Source organism: Acanthochromis polyacanthus, chromosome 1, assembly GCF_021347895.1.
Source record: "Acanthochromis polyacanthus isolate Apoly-LR-REF ecotype Palm Island chromosome 1, KAUST_Apoly_ChrSc, whole genome shotgun sequence".
NCBI lineage: Eukaryota > Metazoa > Chordata > Actinopteri > Pomacentridae > Acanthochromis > Acanthochromis polyacanthus.
The window spans coordinates 56,183,101-56,200,205 of record NC_067113.1 but is presented as its reverse complement, the minus strand read 5'-3'; the positions used below and the strand labels follow the sequence as shown (position 1 = coordinate 56,200,205).

General features: G+C 39.9%; 1 protein-coding gene across 1 annotated transcript in view; it reads right to left on the bottom strand.

Annotated features, from left to right (window-relative positions):
- The window catches only part of LOC110950992 (copine-8), a 138,994-nt gene that overhangs the window by 22,308 nt on the left and 99,581 nt on the right, over positions 1 to 17,105 (bottom strand). The window contains exon 14 of the mRNA XM_022193878.2: positions 1,020 to 1,066. Coding sequence (XP_022049570.1) covers positions 1,020 to 1,066 — 47 coding nt within the window. The remainder of the gene's footprint in view (positions 1 to 1,019; positions 1,067 to 17,105) is intronic.

The window sequence follows — 17,105 nt, the reverse complement described above, 5'->3', positions numbered from 1 at the left end:
CTAATGAAAAAAAAAATTTTTTTGTCTATTTTTTTTTTTCCATATTTGACCTTTTCGGGGTCAAATTCAAAATAAAACAGAAAAACAAACAGTAAAATCATTTTTGTAGTTCTGCTCTTAACACATGTTTAAAAAAAACCTGACCGGAGGTATACCGTATGCTATATTATATAATCATCTGTGTGTGTTTTGAAGGATTGCAAAAACCTGTGGGGGATAAATGGTGCTTAATGGGAACCGTCGGCACTGTGTGAAGAGCTGCTTGAACTCTTAACTGTTTAAATGGTGTTTATTTTTTTGTGCTTCAGTGTAGAAAAAAAACTAATAGACCACTAGTTGTTTACCAGTTGTGATTGTGTGCACCAGAACCTGATTAGATCCATCATAGCTTCGCTGATGGACTTAAATTGACTACTAACTGCCTTAATGTAATATGAAAGTGAGAGCTTATTCTGATCTCCCTGTAGCTGACTCTTCATATCATCTGTTTTTAATAAACGCCAGATTTCAGCGACAGGCCGACAAGATCAAGTACACCTCATCCTCAATCACGTTTATTTTTTACATCCACTGCCTGAAAGCTCTCATTTGATCTAATAGGATTTGACTCAATTGTCGCCACCCGTCCCGCTATAACTGAGCTCAAGGGTAGATGGATAACACAGTCCCTCAATCACAGCCATCGTAGCGAGTAACTGTGCTGAGTTTTAGCTGCCAAGTGTGATGGAGAGGGCCATTAGGAAACACTTGATTTCCCATCTGCATATATTAGAACAAACGCTCCCAAGGCGTTCAGTAGACATTGTGTATCTTCATGCGAGCCTATGAGTGAGTGAGTGAGTGAGTGTGAGAGTGTGTGTGTGTGTGTGTGTGTGTGTGTGTGTGTGTGTGTGTGTGTGTGTGTGTGTGTGTGTGTGTGTGTGTGTGTGTGTGTGTGTGTGTGTGTGTGTGTGTGTGTGTGTGTGTGTGTGTGTGTGTGTGTGTGTGCGCATTAAAGTGGTATTTACAACAAGGCTCACCATTGGAAGCTGTGAAGTCGATGGCCACGGTGAAGTTAATCTGGGTCCTTGAAAGACAAAAGCAAAGACGTAGTTAATTTAAACAACAGTTGTCTATTGATTATGATGTAGCAGGTTATGCATAAAGGATGAAAGCTGAATCTTACACTGCCAGGACACCTGTTCTCATTCTCAGGGTGTCAGATACTCAAAATTGTGTCAAAGCTGCCAGTGTTTTACACAAGGTGTCATCAAGGCAACATTAGATGGCGATTCCCAATTTAAAACTAGCATGTATGTAAATTGTCTGCAATGAAAAAGCACTATTCTTTCACATTCACACAGCAACGGCAACAGAAGCAAGTTTGGATTCAGTGTCCAGCCCAAGGCATGAAGAGGGCCGGGGATCAAACCACCAACTTTGCAACTAGTGAACAACCCACTCTACTACCTGATGCCAAGTCTTGAACTGTATGTTCCGTCTGTGTGCTGCAGTACCACCGTCACTGCTCATATTTATAGATTTGTTCCTGCACTGAATAATTAAACTCTATGCTATTGTGTGTTAATTTTACACAGTAGGTGTTTATGGGACTGGGACTTGCACTATCTTGCACTTTATATCATTGCTATGCAGTGTATGAATGCTCTGAACAAAATTTTATTGTTTTGACAATGGAAGATTGAACTGAATTAAATTGAATCAGTTTCTCTGGGGAAAAAAAACTCCGCAGTCATGTTCTGCAAACTGCTCAGAAGCTGTTTCCAATATCTTCAAACACTTTTTGAATCATCTATTATCCATCCATCCACCCACCCACCCTCTATACAACAAGTCATCCTCATTAGGGGTTGGAGTCTATCCCAGCTGACTTTGGGTGAAGGTAGGAGACAGTCTGGACAGGTCACCAGTCTGTCACAGGGCTACACATAGAGACAATCAATCACACTCACACCTACGGACAATTTAAAATCACCAATTAATCTCTGCATGTTTCTAGACTGTGGGAGGAAGCTGGAGAACCTGGAGAAAACCCACCTATGCACAGGGAGAACATGCAAGCTCCATGCAAAAAGAACCTAGGCCTGGATGCAAACCGGGGACCTTCTAGCTGCAAGGCGACAGTGCTTGCATCCTCCGAATCACTTTGCAGCCCCTTTTCGAACCATGCAGATGAATAAAAGGTGCAGTTCTATTTCCTATGTAAGGAAGATAGAGGATGGTTGGTTGATATTTTCTTGTCCGTCCAAATTCTCACTCAGACAATCATCGGGTTTTACTCTCATACCGAGGAAAATGCGAGATCAACAGCCTTCCAAGATTAATCCGACATTTGTGACGTCAGCAGAGTAAGAACACCTGAAGGTTTTCACAACTTTGACTTGACCCAAAACCAAATGGAAACCTCTAAAATTATTTAACTGAACATTTATTCAGAGTTGGCTCCAAACTAGTATTACTACTACAAACTTTCACAATATTAAACCTGCTAGAAAACAAGCTTCTCATTGCCTCAAAACTTGAGATAGTGATGGCACCAGATGAAGACATTAAGCGAAAGTCCTATGGTCTCTATTTTGGACATTTTGGGAATTCTACAGCGGTACTGGACTACCTTGCACATTGAACAAATCTTGCTAAAGGGCATCCATTGCATTATAATGTGACACAAAGGGGTCCAGGAACAGTAGCTATATGTGAAAAGCTGGAAATGAGGTAATGCTTGACAGTTTAAACTAAATATAATGGAAATTTATTGAAGAGCAGGTATATTTTAGTCAAACACACAAACATCAATGTCACCAAAGTCATTAGGCTTCATTTTCTAGGGACCATGAACCTCATTACAGCAGTTTGTGGCCAAACTGTAAACAGGTTAAAGCTGTTGGGTGAAAAGAGAAATCAAGATCCAACAGAATGTGGATAATGGATTAGATAATAGTCTCTGATCTTATACACACGTGGACAAAATTGTTGGTACCCCTCAGTTAAAGAAGGAAAAACCCACAATTCTCACTGAAATCACTTGAAACTCACAAAAGTAACAATAAATAAAATTTGTTGAAAATTAAATAATCAAAATCAGCCATCACTTTTGAATTGTTGATTAACATAATTATTTAAAAAAACAAACTAATGAAATAGGCCTGGACAAAAATGATGGTACCCATAACTTAATATTTTGTTGCACAACCTTTTGAGGCAATCACTGCAATTAAACGATTTCTGTATTTGTCAATGAGCGTTCTGCAGCTGTCAACAGGTATTTTGGCCCACTCCTCATGAGCAAACAGCTCCAGTTGTCTCAGGTTTGATGGGTGTCTTCTCCAAATGGCATGTTTCAGCTCCTTCCACATATGTTCAATGGGATTCAGATCTGGGCTCATAGAAGGCCACTTTAGAATAGTCCAACGCTTTTCTCTCAGCCATTCTTAGGTGTTTTTGGCTGTGTGTTTTGGATCGTTGTCCTGTTGGAAGACCCATGACCTGCGACTGAGACCAAGCTTTCTGACACTAGGCAGCACATTTCTCTCCAGAATGCCTTGATAGTCTTCAGATTTCATCGTACCTTGCACACTTTCAAGACACCCTGTGCCAGATGCAGCAAAGCAGCCCCAAAACATTACTGAGCCTCCTCCATGTTTCACCGTAGGGACAGTGTTCTTTTCTTCATATGCTTGGTTTTTGAGTCTATGAACATAGAGTTGATGTGCCTTACCAAAAAGCTCCAGTTTGGTCTCATCTGTCCAAAGGACATTCTCCCAGAAGCTTTGTGGTTTGTCAACATTCATCTTTGCAAATTCCCGTCTCGCTTTTTTATGAGTTTTTTTCAGCAGTGGTGTCCTCCTTGGTCGTCTCCCATGAAGTCCACTTTGGCTCAAACAACGACGAATGGTGCGATCTGACACTGATGTACCTTGGCCTTGGAGTTCACCTTTAATTTCTTTGGAGGTTGCTCTGGGCTCTTTGGATACAATTCCAATGATCCGTCTCTTCAATTTGTCATCAATTTTCCTCTTGCGGCCACGTCCAGGGAGGTTGGCTACTGTTCCGTGGGTCTTGAACTTCTGAATAATATGAGCCACTGTTGTCACAGGAACTTCAAGCTGTTTAGAGATGGTCTTATAGCCTTTACCTTTAAGATGTTTGTCTATAATGTTTTTTTCGGATGTCCTGGGACAATTCTCTCCTTCGCTTTCTGTTGTCCATGTTCAGTGTGGTACACACCTTTTCACCAAACAGCAGGGTGACTACTTGTCTCCCTTTAAATAGGCAGACTGACTGATTATGAGTTTGGAAACACCTGTGATGTCAATTAAATGACACACCTGAGTTAATCATGTCACTCTGGTCAAATAGTTTTCAATCTTTTATAGAGGTACCATCATTTTTGTCCAGGCCTGTTTCATTAGTTTGTTTTTTTAAATAATTATGTTAATCAACAATTCAAAAGTAATGGCTGTTTTTGATTATTTAATTTTCAATAAATTTTTATTTATTGTTACTTTTGTGAGTTTCAAGTGATTTCAGTGAGAATTGTGGGTTTTTCCTTCTTTAACTGAGGGGTACCAACAATTTTGTCCACGTGTGTATAACAAAATGTAACTCAAAGGTGTCAAAGTCATTTTAGTTCAGGGGCCACATACAGCCCAACTTGATGTCAAGTGGCCCAGACCAGTAAAATCACAGCACAATAACCTTGAAATTACTCATTTTCCCCTTTGGTTTAGTGCAAAAAAAAAAAAAAAAGTGCATTCTGAAAATGCTTACAATTAACGAAATGTCTTTCGTACAAAACATAATGAACAACCTAAAATTTCTTAAGAAAAATATGTGCAATTTCAACAATATTATGCCCCAGTTTCTCTTTTACACATCACAACTGACAGATCAGAGTATCTACAATCGCAGATATCTGGAACTGAACAATGAATTACTTGTCAACTTGTCAAGATCGAGAGATTTCTTAAAGTTTACATTTATTTCCACATCTGTGTGGTAATCTTGACCACCTGAACTGACACAGCACACAAACTAAAATGAGAAATAGTAAGGAAGAAGGCTTGTTTATCCCCCCTGTACTTACACAATACATGAAAGTTGTGGTAGTGCATGAACAATAGTGTTCCATCAAACAGAACTCTTTGGTACTGAAGCTGGCATTATACTGCTCTAGGGCTGGGCGATATGGCCAAAAAATAAAATCTCAATTTTTTTAGTCATCTTGGACGATTACGATTTTCATCAATTTTTGTTGTTTCTTTGTGGTCTGTTTGCTATGGCTAGTGCTAGCCATGCTGCACTCCCATAGCTGCGAGCACTCTTCCCATTCTTTAGGATGCCTCTGCCGGAGGTGCTGAAAGAGGTTAGTTGTGCTGTTACTCTTCGTTTTCACAGTACTTTGGCAAACCTAGTCTTGTCCAAGCCGAACCACTTCCATATAATTAATGTAACATGAGGCCCTTTTCTCGCGACCAACTCTTCGTCTGCTGTTGTGTCCACCATGACGGGGGTGGGGGTGTGAGTGTTTTGGCGAGAGGAGAGGCGGAAGCAAACGCCAGTGCACAAGTCATGAAAGGCAGAAGAAGAATCTGTATTGTTATATATTTAAGCTCACCTTGATTTTACGATTTGGCAAATTTTCAAATCGTCAGGTTTTGAAAAGACAAATGAATCGAATTAATTCGATTTATCGCCCAGCCCTATACTGCATAATGATCAGCATCTTTAAATATTTCCACACCAAGTATTTATTTACACAGAACTTTATTCTTCAGGGTGCAAGTGTCTGATGCAGCATTCTATATTAAGTTGACTTACTCACTGTTTAATTTGCTTCTGAAACTTGCCATCTTTTTTACACTTTGCAAAGTCATCCGTACGTCTGAGACCCCTGAGCTAACTGTTTAAGCTGCTTCCATGAGAATAAAACCTCGAAATCTGCGGCCAGACTTCCAGATTCGAAGCTCTGCCTTTTGCAATGTGTGGTTTCTGAAAGTAAAGACAGGCAGAGACAGAAGAGTAGCACAATCAGAGACAGGGACAAAAATCACCCAGCATGACAAAGTGGCAAAACTCTCTCCATCCAAACATCTCCCAGCTTGTTTACCACCAGAAGCAGGATGTGGTTAAAGCAGCTCTGTAGGGCTGTTGCAGCTCTTTCACACCAATCCTCAGCTTCTACCTCACACACATCTCCACTGTCAATCGGCTGGCAGCTCGTCATGTTCGTCGCCTCGGCGGGCCATGTGAAGTGCAGCCAGTGTGCCGTCCAGAGGGGACAGAAAAGGAAGGAGAAAGTTCACGGCACAGTTAATGATCGGCCCACATTGTTGGGCTTTTTCTGGGGAATACAAGAAGAATTAGACAGCCGAAGGGCGAGGAGCTGGGCTGCCATGACAGCTTGAAAAACGAGACGAATCACGACAGTGTGGGAAGAGAAAATAAGGGTTTTACTCCGAAGAATGACATTTGACAGAGCTGGAGGTAGAGAGGAATGTAAACTCTCCTTTTTCATTTTTCTGCTACCAAGTTCACTCATTATGGGGAAAGAATTAAGTACAGTTTCGTCACCCTTTCCAGCTTGAAAAGACTGACAATTAAGAGTCAATTCAGTGAGGTTTCAGCAATGACTCGACTGTGTGGGATGAGCAAATGAGGCATAAAGCAGAACAAATTCGGGTGCAAAAGTGTTGAGGCGTAGATTTTCTGATGTTTAAGTTGCAGTTTTGAGGGGTAGTTATTTAAAATTTAGGCAAATAATTACAGATATTCATGAAAAAAATGCAATAGTGTGTGAATTTTCACAAAAACATCTCTTGTGTGGCTACATTTCATAATGGTATGTGTATTATCCCTAAAAAGACAACACCACATTTGAATAATAATAATAAAACAAAAAAAACGAAAAGCTTGAACTTTGACAGCTAAATGCTCTCTTCTCTCTGGTTGTACCCGCACTCTGACCTCCTGCTGGTCTTTGTCTATTCACAGAATTTAACTGGGTCTTTATTAAGGCATCATTAAGAGCAACATAAAGACAGCACTAGTCAAAACATGGTATTCAAAAAAAGCTGCGAACCTTTGGGGTTAGTTGGTCATTTAACCTCTTCAGTAGAGACTTAAATGCTTTATTACAACTACATGACAGATTAATGTGAAATTTTGAACAGACTTCGTGGAGACATAACCAGGTCCTCAGGGGTCTAGCCGATTAACTCGAGTGCAATAGGGTATCCATCAACGGCCAACCTTTAACAGTCAGGATGTGTGCTGACACGCACCATCGTTTGTTCAGGAGGGGACAAGCCGAGGGATATCCCCTCAAACCCCGATCTGGCCCCACTGAATGCAGCCAGGGACTGGCAGGTGCAAGCAGACCGACATCAGAGGCTCATTTTCCTTCCAGAGATCGCAACAACCACCCTGCAACCAGACCTCGCAGTCTGGTTTAATCGCCTACATCATAGAGATGCCATGCCAAAAAGTGCTTTACATGTTAATTCCGACGCCTTCTCCCATTTTTGTAAAAATAAATCAATGAAATTCCGTTTTAGTTTTTGCTTTTTCTGATTTATGGTATTACAAGTGTGCCACATACTGCGCAGAACATTAAGTTCCTTCCACTTCTAGTCATGGGTGTTCTGTTTCAGTAGAGGTGCAGGACTTTATTGCAGTGAAAAATTTGTCTACAGTGAGTAAAAACACAATAGCAGGAAAAATTGCCCTAAAACTGCTTGGAATTTGTCATGTTTATGCAATTCAGGGTTGAAGCAGATGTCAAGCTAGCATGCTAACAGGCTAAACTATGGTGGTGAACATCCTGACCTATGAAATTTACCTGCCAAGCCTAGAATTGCAGATTCTACTCATTTTGGCACACTGTTATCTGAAAAAGGCATCTCATGCTGCAAGTTTCTCAAAAATACAACTTTAATTTTACATTTTTACAGTAGTCTGCATTTTCATGGTTCTTCTAGTAGTCAAAAGATGTCCCAGTCTCTTTGGCCATTTGACACTTATCAGAGGTACGTTCCATCCAATAGTGAAAAGAGATAAAATACAAATTACAGATGATTTATAATATTTTCCTAACATACTGAAAACATCAAGAAAAGTCACTGAAAGGAGCTTTTCAAGGGGACAACTGCAAGGACGAGGGGGCAGAGTGATTTCTGGTCCAGCTCCCCGAGTTGGCACAGACCAGCTTCAGCCGAGCAGCCTAAATTATGCATGTCGTCTTTCTCCACCACCTCATCTCTCTCTTTTCTGTCACACCAAGTTTTAAGAGAGAAATCATGTGGAGGTAAACGGGGGGCTAGAAAAACAAGGTGAATTAGAGAACGGGCTGCAAGAAATGACAAAAATTGGAATAGATGAAAAGGAGAAAACCAGCCAGCGATCAAACACGTCGATACGAAACCGCAGCGCAAAAGAACAGCAATGTCAGTGTTGCATCAGATGACTCAGAATTGTGATGTACAGTTTTAAAGCTGTCAAGGAACAATGCCAAAAGGAGTCAATTGCTGAGTCATCGGTATTGATCGACATGATCAAACCTCTGCAGTTTGACTGTGGTTATTTTCCTCTGCGGGACTGTCAGATGTACCATCATTAGCAAAGACACCTACAAAGTCAACATCAGAGTTTCTGGTTCCAAGTGAAAACTGCGCTCATGTTCGATGCTGCCATTTAAATTTGGCTCAAAACAGAGAGAATACAAATATCCAGAGCAGATCACTCAGGACGCTCTCCAAAAGGTCAAACACGTCCTCTGCATTAAGCAGACAAGAATCTGAGCGAGACTTCAGCTCACTGGCTGATGGGGTTTTGGTCATGTGGGTTACAGGAAGCTGCATGGACTGGAAGAACAAAAAACAAAAACATTATCTCTGCTCTGAAGCATGGTGGTGGCATCATCATGACTTGGGGATGCACCAGGCCCTGGAAGGCTTGTAGAAGTAGAGGGTGAAATGAATGCAGCAAAGTATTGGGAAAACCTGGAGGACCATCTGATCCAGATTGAAAAACAACTGTGGAAGATTTGTTTTTCAGCAAGACAATAACCCAAAGCAGACAGGCAAAATAATACAAAAGTGACTCAAAGACAACAAAGTGAATATTCTGGACTGGTCGAGTTAGAACCCAGATCTGAATCTAGTTGAGGATTTGTAGTTGGACTTGAAAAGGGCCATTCACTCATGATCCCAATACACTCTGACAGAGTTTGAGCACTATTATAGCACTATTATACTGTAAAGAAAAATGTGGCAAAATTACAGTGTCCCTATGTGCAAGGCTGACTGACACCTCTACACAAAACCTCAATGCTGTAATTGCTGCCAAAGGTGCATCTATTAAACATCGACTTGAAAGGAGCAAATACTGGTGCAATCACATTTTATTTCTAACTATTTAACATTACATTGTAGAAAATTGTTTTACTGTGAGATGAAAGAGTGTTTTTTGTCAAAAAAAGTCAAACTATTCAATTTAAAAAAAAAGGTGTGTGTGTGTGTGGGGGGGGGGGGGGGGGGCGCTTCCAAAGAGGATGAATATATTTATAGGCACTGTTTCTGAAATCTTTGTCTCTATAGGGATACAATACCAGCAAACACTAACTAAAATCAATAAATGATAGCCTATTAGGGTGTTTGTGGCTGCAGTTATGCATCCCTGTACCACAAACACACAGACAAAGTAGAAGGAGGTTTGCAGCAGAGCATCACTCAGAAGCAGGTTGAAATCAGACAGGCAGCACAGTGTTGTGGCGACTACGATAAGGGATTTCCACAGGCAGCAGGCTTAACTGCAACATCACATCACTGACTTTCAGCACAGGGAGGAGAAACGTGAGTTTAGTCTGCCTTAAAAAAAAACAAACCTTATCATTCAGTGTCCTCAAGGTAGACGGAAACCTTTTAAAAAGAGTTACAAGCGTTATCGTGTCTTTTATCTTTTCTTAAATGGCTGCATTGAACCACCTGGCACCTAAACTTTTGCTTTCAGCAGACATTCGGCACGCACAAACTCTACAAATTTACATTTTATCTGTGAATCTGCAAACTACACTTAAACTTAGCAAGTTTCTCAGTCAAGGCTGGTGCTCACAATTATTTTTCTGCTAACTAATTCTGTTGTTCTTTTTACTGATTAGATTAAATTTCCTCCAAAAAAAAAATAAATAAATCAACATGACCATTTTATTTATGATCATTTAATGTGACAAACTCTATGCCATTGTGTAATGCAGCATATTATGAAATGTAAACAAAGGTTTACATACTAAAATTGCACAAAACTGTACTGCACTGCAGGATAAACATGCATCAAACTAAATGCACTGTTGTGTCCAAGTACAGCCTGAAGTAACAACTAGAATGATTTTTTCAAGAAGCAATGTGTTTCTACATAATTCAGCACTTTTTTTTCCTGTTATCTGAAAACTTTCATCTGACAAGAACTAATAAAATATTTGTTCTACTGTACTGAAGTAAAAAATAAAGTAAAAATATTGATGTTGCTTTCTTTTCAGCTTCTGTTCCTACAAATGATTCCTCTGGTGAGTCCATTAATGTAACTGAAAAATGACTAAAAGCATAAAAGTCAGTTTTCACTCATTTTAAAAACTTATTTTATTTCTTCTGATATTAGATTTGGTTTTCAGTAAAGATGAACCGCCTTTTGCAGCACCTTTGCTTTGGTTAAACTGCACATTAAAGATGCCTGTTCACTTTTACTTTCCCTCTGATTATGTGACTACTGTGTACTCTACCTATGGTCCTTTATATAACAGACATGCACGTACAGTTGTGCTCATAAGTTTACATACCCTGGCCAAATTTGTGAAATATTGTCCTTTATTTTTTTAGCAAATATGCTTGTTAATGGAAACATCTTTCTTTCATTTAGGGCTGGTGTTCAGACAAAGCTATTTATTGTCATACAATTGTATTTGCTCTGATCATTCATGTTTTCATTAAAGAATGGAGCACATTTTACAAATTCTGCCAGGGTATGTAAACTTATGAGCACAACTGTATTTCTGCATCTAACTCTGCGTTATGGAGGTATTTCAGGTGCAAAATGTTTGAGCACCTGTAACATCGAATTTGTAGTTGTGTACATTGAATTTGTATGTGTACATTGAATTTGTATGTGTATCAGCAAATCTGATTTCCCACACTCTATGAGTTGTGTACTTGTAAAATAATTTTTTGTATGTGTCGATTTTTTTTTCTTCCCACAAATACAACACAAAAATACACATTCACAAATCATAATTACAGGTGCACAAATCACATTTACAGGTGCACAAATCATATTTACAGGTGTACAAATCCTTCTCTACAAGTCACATATTTCAACACTGACACGCTCACATTTTGCACCTATTGTTGCAGCACACTAAGTGCAAAACATACTTGTGCACCTGTATTGTAAGAAGTGAAGTTGAGGTGAGAATTTGAATATGTGCAAATCTGAAAGTGAACTTGTGCAATAAGTATGTGAAATAATTTACCACGAAAATACACAAATTGCTACTTACAACCACTCGAATCCTCCCCACGAGTCACACATTCTCTGTTTTCTACAGGTGCAAATCAGAAATCTACAGGTGCAAATCAGAAATCGTACTTCCGGTCCCGCTGAGATATTTGGTGCAAAACTACAAAACGAGCCGATCTGTGTATAAATTCTATGCTCTGAGATTGACAGACTTTTCGGCCAGTCAGGGAGACGCTTTGCCCGCCCAGCCAATCAGAGGTTTTTATTCCGTTTGAGGTCGCTTTACCGACTTCCGGGTGTGGAATTTCACGATGGAGAGAGTGTAGGCCAGGGGTTGGCAAGTCGATGTGGCTTCGGGCCAAAATGTTTGTAAACAATCGAACAGCGGGCCAACCTGCGGGCGGGTGCGCTCCGATTCCGCGAGCGGGGGGGCTGGCGATACCGCGAGCAGTGGAGCTTCTACAGCTGATCGCTGCTGCTTGGGACACACGTCTCTGATCACAGATGTATTAAAAAGGACTCCCGAGACACACATGTTTTGCACACACTGTTGCTCAGTGAAATCTGGCTGTTACAACTGTGTCCGACCAGTAGTGCAAACGCGGAAATGCCCGGCAAATCAAATTTTCAAAATCATCTGGCGGGCCAGATATTATTCCTGACGGGCCAGTTTTGGCCCACGGGCCGCCAGTCGCCAACCACTGGTATAGGCTTTGATTTCAATATACTAAGAGGAATGGATAAGTTATTTGAGTCATTGGGAAATGCACATTATAGAGATTACAGCAGACCAGCCGTCCAAAACAAGAACTCCCTACACTCTCTCCATCGTGAAATTCCACACCCGGAAGTCGGTAAAGCGACCTCAGACGGAATAAAAACCTCTGATTGGCTGGACGGGCAAAGCGTCTCCCTGACTGGCCGAAAAGTCTGTCAATCTCAGAGCATAGAATTTATACACAGATCGGCTCGTTTTGTAGTTTTGCACCAAATATCTCAGCGGGACCGGAAGTACGATTTCTGATTTGCACCTGTAGATTTCTGATTTGCACCTGTAGAAACAGAATGTGTGACTTGTGGGGAGGATTCGAGTGGTTGTAAGTAGCAATTTGTGTATTTTCGTGGTAAATTATTTCACATACTTATTGCACAAGTTCACTTTCAGATTTGCACATATTCAAATTCTCACCTCAACTTCACTTCGTACAATACAGGTGCACAAGTATGTTTTGCACTTAGTGTGCTGCAACAATAGGTGCAAAATGTGAGCGTGTCAGTGTTGAAATATGTGACTTGTAGAGAAGGATTTGTACACCTGTAAATATGATTTGTGCACCTGTAAATGTGATTTGTGCACCTGTAATTATGATTTGTGAATGTGTATTTTTGTGTTGTATTTGTGGGAAGAAAAAAAAATCGACACATACAAAAAATTATTTTACAAGTACACAACTCAGAGTGTGGGAAATCAGATTTGCTGATTCACATACAAATTCAATGTACACAACTACAAATTCGATGTTACAGGTGCTCAAACATTTTGCACCTGAAATACTGCGTGTATACTGTGAGTGACCATGACAACACATTTCTCACAACACTTTTAAAAGAAAGTGCATGTATCTCATGCACTGCCTTAGGGTGAAGGGGAAAGCCTCTGTCAGTCACTGATCTTCCCTCACTGTTGAAGCCCACAGTGACTCAGCTAGGAACCAATAACGCAAAATACTGCACAGCAGGGGGTTGGACTGATGAGAGGGGGTGGGCACAGCATTCAAATAAACCTTCCAGCAGACATAACAGGCTACAAGCTACTGTCATGCATCTCAAATCGACTTCTGCAGCAAGACAGCTTTCACTACTTGTAAAGACATTCAGTCAGATTTCACCTCAAATTACGTAGTGACAATGCTATGAGCTTTACCACGATAAAATGTTGCACAGACGCACTCAAATAAGCATTCGACTCACTTGGAGGGCCTCTGTCAAGTTTTAGACATCTAGCAGCGCTACAGAGGCATTTATCTGAGTGGGCCCCTGTTTTGTTTATGGGTGTCTTTCACTGAATAAAAAAAAAACATGGCAAAGAAAGCAGGATAAAGAGTTAAGTTACATGCTAAGTGGCTATGCACACAAAACTTCTGGTGAGTGGAAAAAAAGCATTTTAATGTCAAGTTAAAACCAAAATAGGGCCACAGTTTACAAAATAAACATAATTCTGTATTGAATGAGACTTGAAACTAACAATTGAAACCATAAACTTATTAGAAAGGTGCTTCCTGAGGTAGCAAATAAAGTGAGAAGTATAATCATTTTCTCATGGACCAAAGTGAATCAGAATAAGAGGAGTTGCCCCCTGCTGGCTGTTAGAAAGAATGCAGGCTTAAGGTACATCTGTTACATACAGTCAAAACCATGGCCACAACTGACTTGAGTCAAACAATTATCCTTTAAGCACAAACACACTTAAACTCTGGTAGCTATGGGGCTAACAATTACTGTTGTTCATTGCTGCTTCTCTTTGAAAGCAAGAATAAAAGTCCTGCTAACAGTCACTGGAAATTTTCACCCGAGTGAGAGTATTCTAAGAAAAACCCCCACAAAGACTCCTTTCCTGTTATACACAAATGCCAGGGGGAATGTGTGCATGAGTGCACTGAGCGGCCTAAAAACAGCATCTGAGGTTGTGTGATGTGACCTCTCCTGATGATATGCAAACAGATGTTGCTGGTTGGAAGGTGTCCATCTGGCTAGAGGAGAGGAGAGGAGACCTGCATTAACCCTCTGAATCCCAAGCAGTTTCTGAGTGTTTTTCTTTTACTCCTGTCATGTTTTCTACTCACTTCGGGCTCATTTTTCACCGCAAAATAGAGTCCTGCACCTATATGGGAACAGCACAACCATACACTAAACATTCTAAAGAGTAGTGTACTGTTTTTTTTTTTTCAAAATATGGTTAAATACTTGTAAAATGGTTTTGCGCTAAAAACATACTGTGTGAACCGACCAAAAAAAAAAATGACAGAAAATGAGACAAAGTCACAAAACAACAAAAACGTAAAGTGTAGACATAAAGTGTTAAAGAAACAAAATTTCTGAAACCAGACTCAAAAAGAAAACTGACAAAAACAAGCCACAAAATGACAAAAAAAAAAAAAAACTCTTGAAAAAGACAAATCAGACAAAAGAAAAATGAAACACAAAATTATCAGTGATAAAGTAATTGGGTTTGAAGTGAATTACAGCAGTAACACTAAAAATACTGTAAAATACTTGTGACTATGCCTGCCAGTATTTTACTGTAATTTTTACAGGAACATTTGTAACAGTGTGGCTGGAAGTCGAGACAACTTAAATTAAAAGACAAATCAACATGTACAACATTTAATTTTTCTTGTACAAGTGACCACAGGTGCTTCCAATATTGGGAAAAAAAATTATGGTTATACATACTAAAGATAATATATTTCTTGCATTTTGATTTTGTTTCTATATTTTACCGTATCTGCTCTATTTAAACACAGCCTGCAGTTCAACCAGTTTTGCTGAGGAGCACAGATCATTTTTTTATTTGCTTGTTTTTGCAGAATCTAGGAGGAAAGATCAATTTTGGGAAACATTTAGTATGTAGATTGAAGTGATTTTGATGAAATACTGCTTTCCTGATAGCCTGCAGTTCATCCAAAAAGTCCCTAAAAATTTGGTCTGATCACTTATTTATTGAATGTTTTTTTATTTGGTCTGGTCATTAATAGCTTCTGAATTGTGCAGTAACACAAAGTTAAAATGCCGTAAACCACAAAAATGAAAAAAACAAGTTGAATTGAAAGTTAGTGTTGACTTAAAATGTTAAAGTGTTTTTTGCAAAGAATCAGAAAAGGAAGAAAGAAATCAACGCAACGCTTTTCCAAGTGCACAAGTGTAAGCAAAACTTTTTAAAAAATGGTCACTCTACATACAGTAGATGTTTTACTGCTTACATTTTTACAGTCTAGAACTGGTCTTTTACACACTGGTTTCAACTCTCAAAAATGATTTCACCATGCAGAATGTATCCTCATTAGGTTGTTGACAACTAGGTCCTCAGTACAGCATTTTTAGCTCTGCTGTATTTGTTTTATTAACCACGCCTGACGTGTATGTCAGCAGGGTTACTGCATTCACTTCAGTATCTGGTTGGCTGGCTAAGTCTGTATGTGTGTCTGTCCGTTCAGATATCTCTGCAAGTGCTGAATTCAGGATAATCAAACTTGGCACTGAAGATCGGTCTAAGGTCCCCTGCTCAGTTGTGGAGTTACAGGTCAGGTCAAGGTCAGATATCTGGGTGTGGTTCTGCCATCGACTGAGGGCTGGTCTAGTTTCTTTAGTATGTTCTAGTTTGGCTCTCAGTTTCTCAAATTTGTTTCCACCTGGCTCCTCTCTGCTGTGTATATACACTCCCTGCAGTTCAGCCGAGTAGTCTCTGAATTATTGTCACATGACTGCGGGTCGCAGCTGAGTCAATCATGGCTTGGTAGTTGTGCCAAAAATACAGATTTTTTATTTTTATTTTTGACAGAGCCTGATTAGTGAAAATGGTTTTTTTTTTGGTGGATTTTTTTAAACAATAAAATTCCTTTTAAACTTGATTACCAGTTTCGGGATTCAGACCGTTAAATCGAATAAGCCTGAATTGATATCGGCAGACATACTGCACTTGTACATTTACTTGGTATATCTCTTGAAGTGAAATATCTGGATTTTCTTGCCTTGCTAACATTTGTGTTGTCCTAACCCTTCCTTTCAGAGATCTGATGTATTCTTATCAATCTTTGTCTTGATTCTGATAGTCTGCTCCTCTAACTAATGATAACCTCTCCGAGTGAAGAGCACAGTTCCCTCCTTGCTTCTATTCTGATTTCAATGCTCAATTCACAAACCAAAACAGTATCAAACAATATCTGTCACTGTGAGTGGCAGGGCGGCCTTCAAAGACTCTACTCAGAATGAAAGATATAGCCAACAAGTCCTCATGCTGTCGTCACGCTGGCGAAAAAGAGGCCCCTTTGTTAAAATTCATGGGTGGTGCTAATGCTTTATCAAAGCGAGAGAAAAGAATGGGAGCAGAGATGCTTTGGACTGAGACTTCTCAAATCAGTCATTTATGCAAATGCTGCCGGCTGCAGATCGTGTTCTTAATTAGGTCCAAATGAACAATTAGCTGATTGGGTTGAAGCTGCAAAAAGAGCTGTCAATCAGAAGATAAGAGAACGGCGACGAAGAGAGGAGATACAAAGAAATGACTGACAAACCGACAAAACACCCGAGCAGACGTCCAACCGGATGAAGACACATGAAGGGTTTCACAAAATGCGTCTTGGAGGATTGGTGTGAAGTGATATTTTTGAACATTATGTAATTGGAGTTGGTGCAACTGGACCATTACAGTCCATTTAGGTTTCAAACAGTGAGACAGCACTTGGCACTTGATTTGGCCACACTAGCGTGAACACCGAGCGCACAGTCCCAAAGCACTGCCCAAAAAAAGAGCATAAAAAAATAAAAAATTCAGAGTGCTCCCTGACTTCCAGTGCTGGAGGAACAAGTTCTCGTTTGGT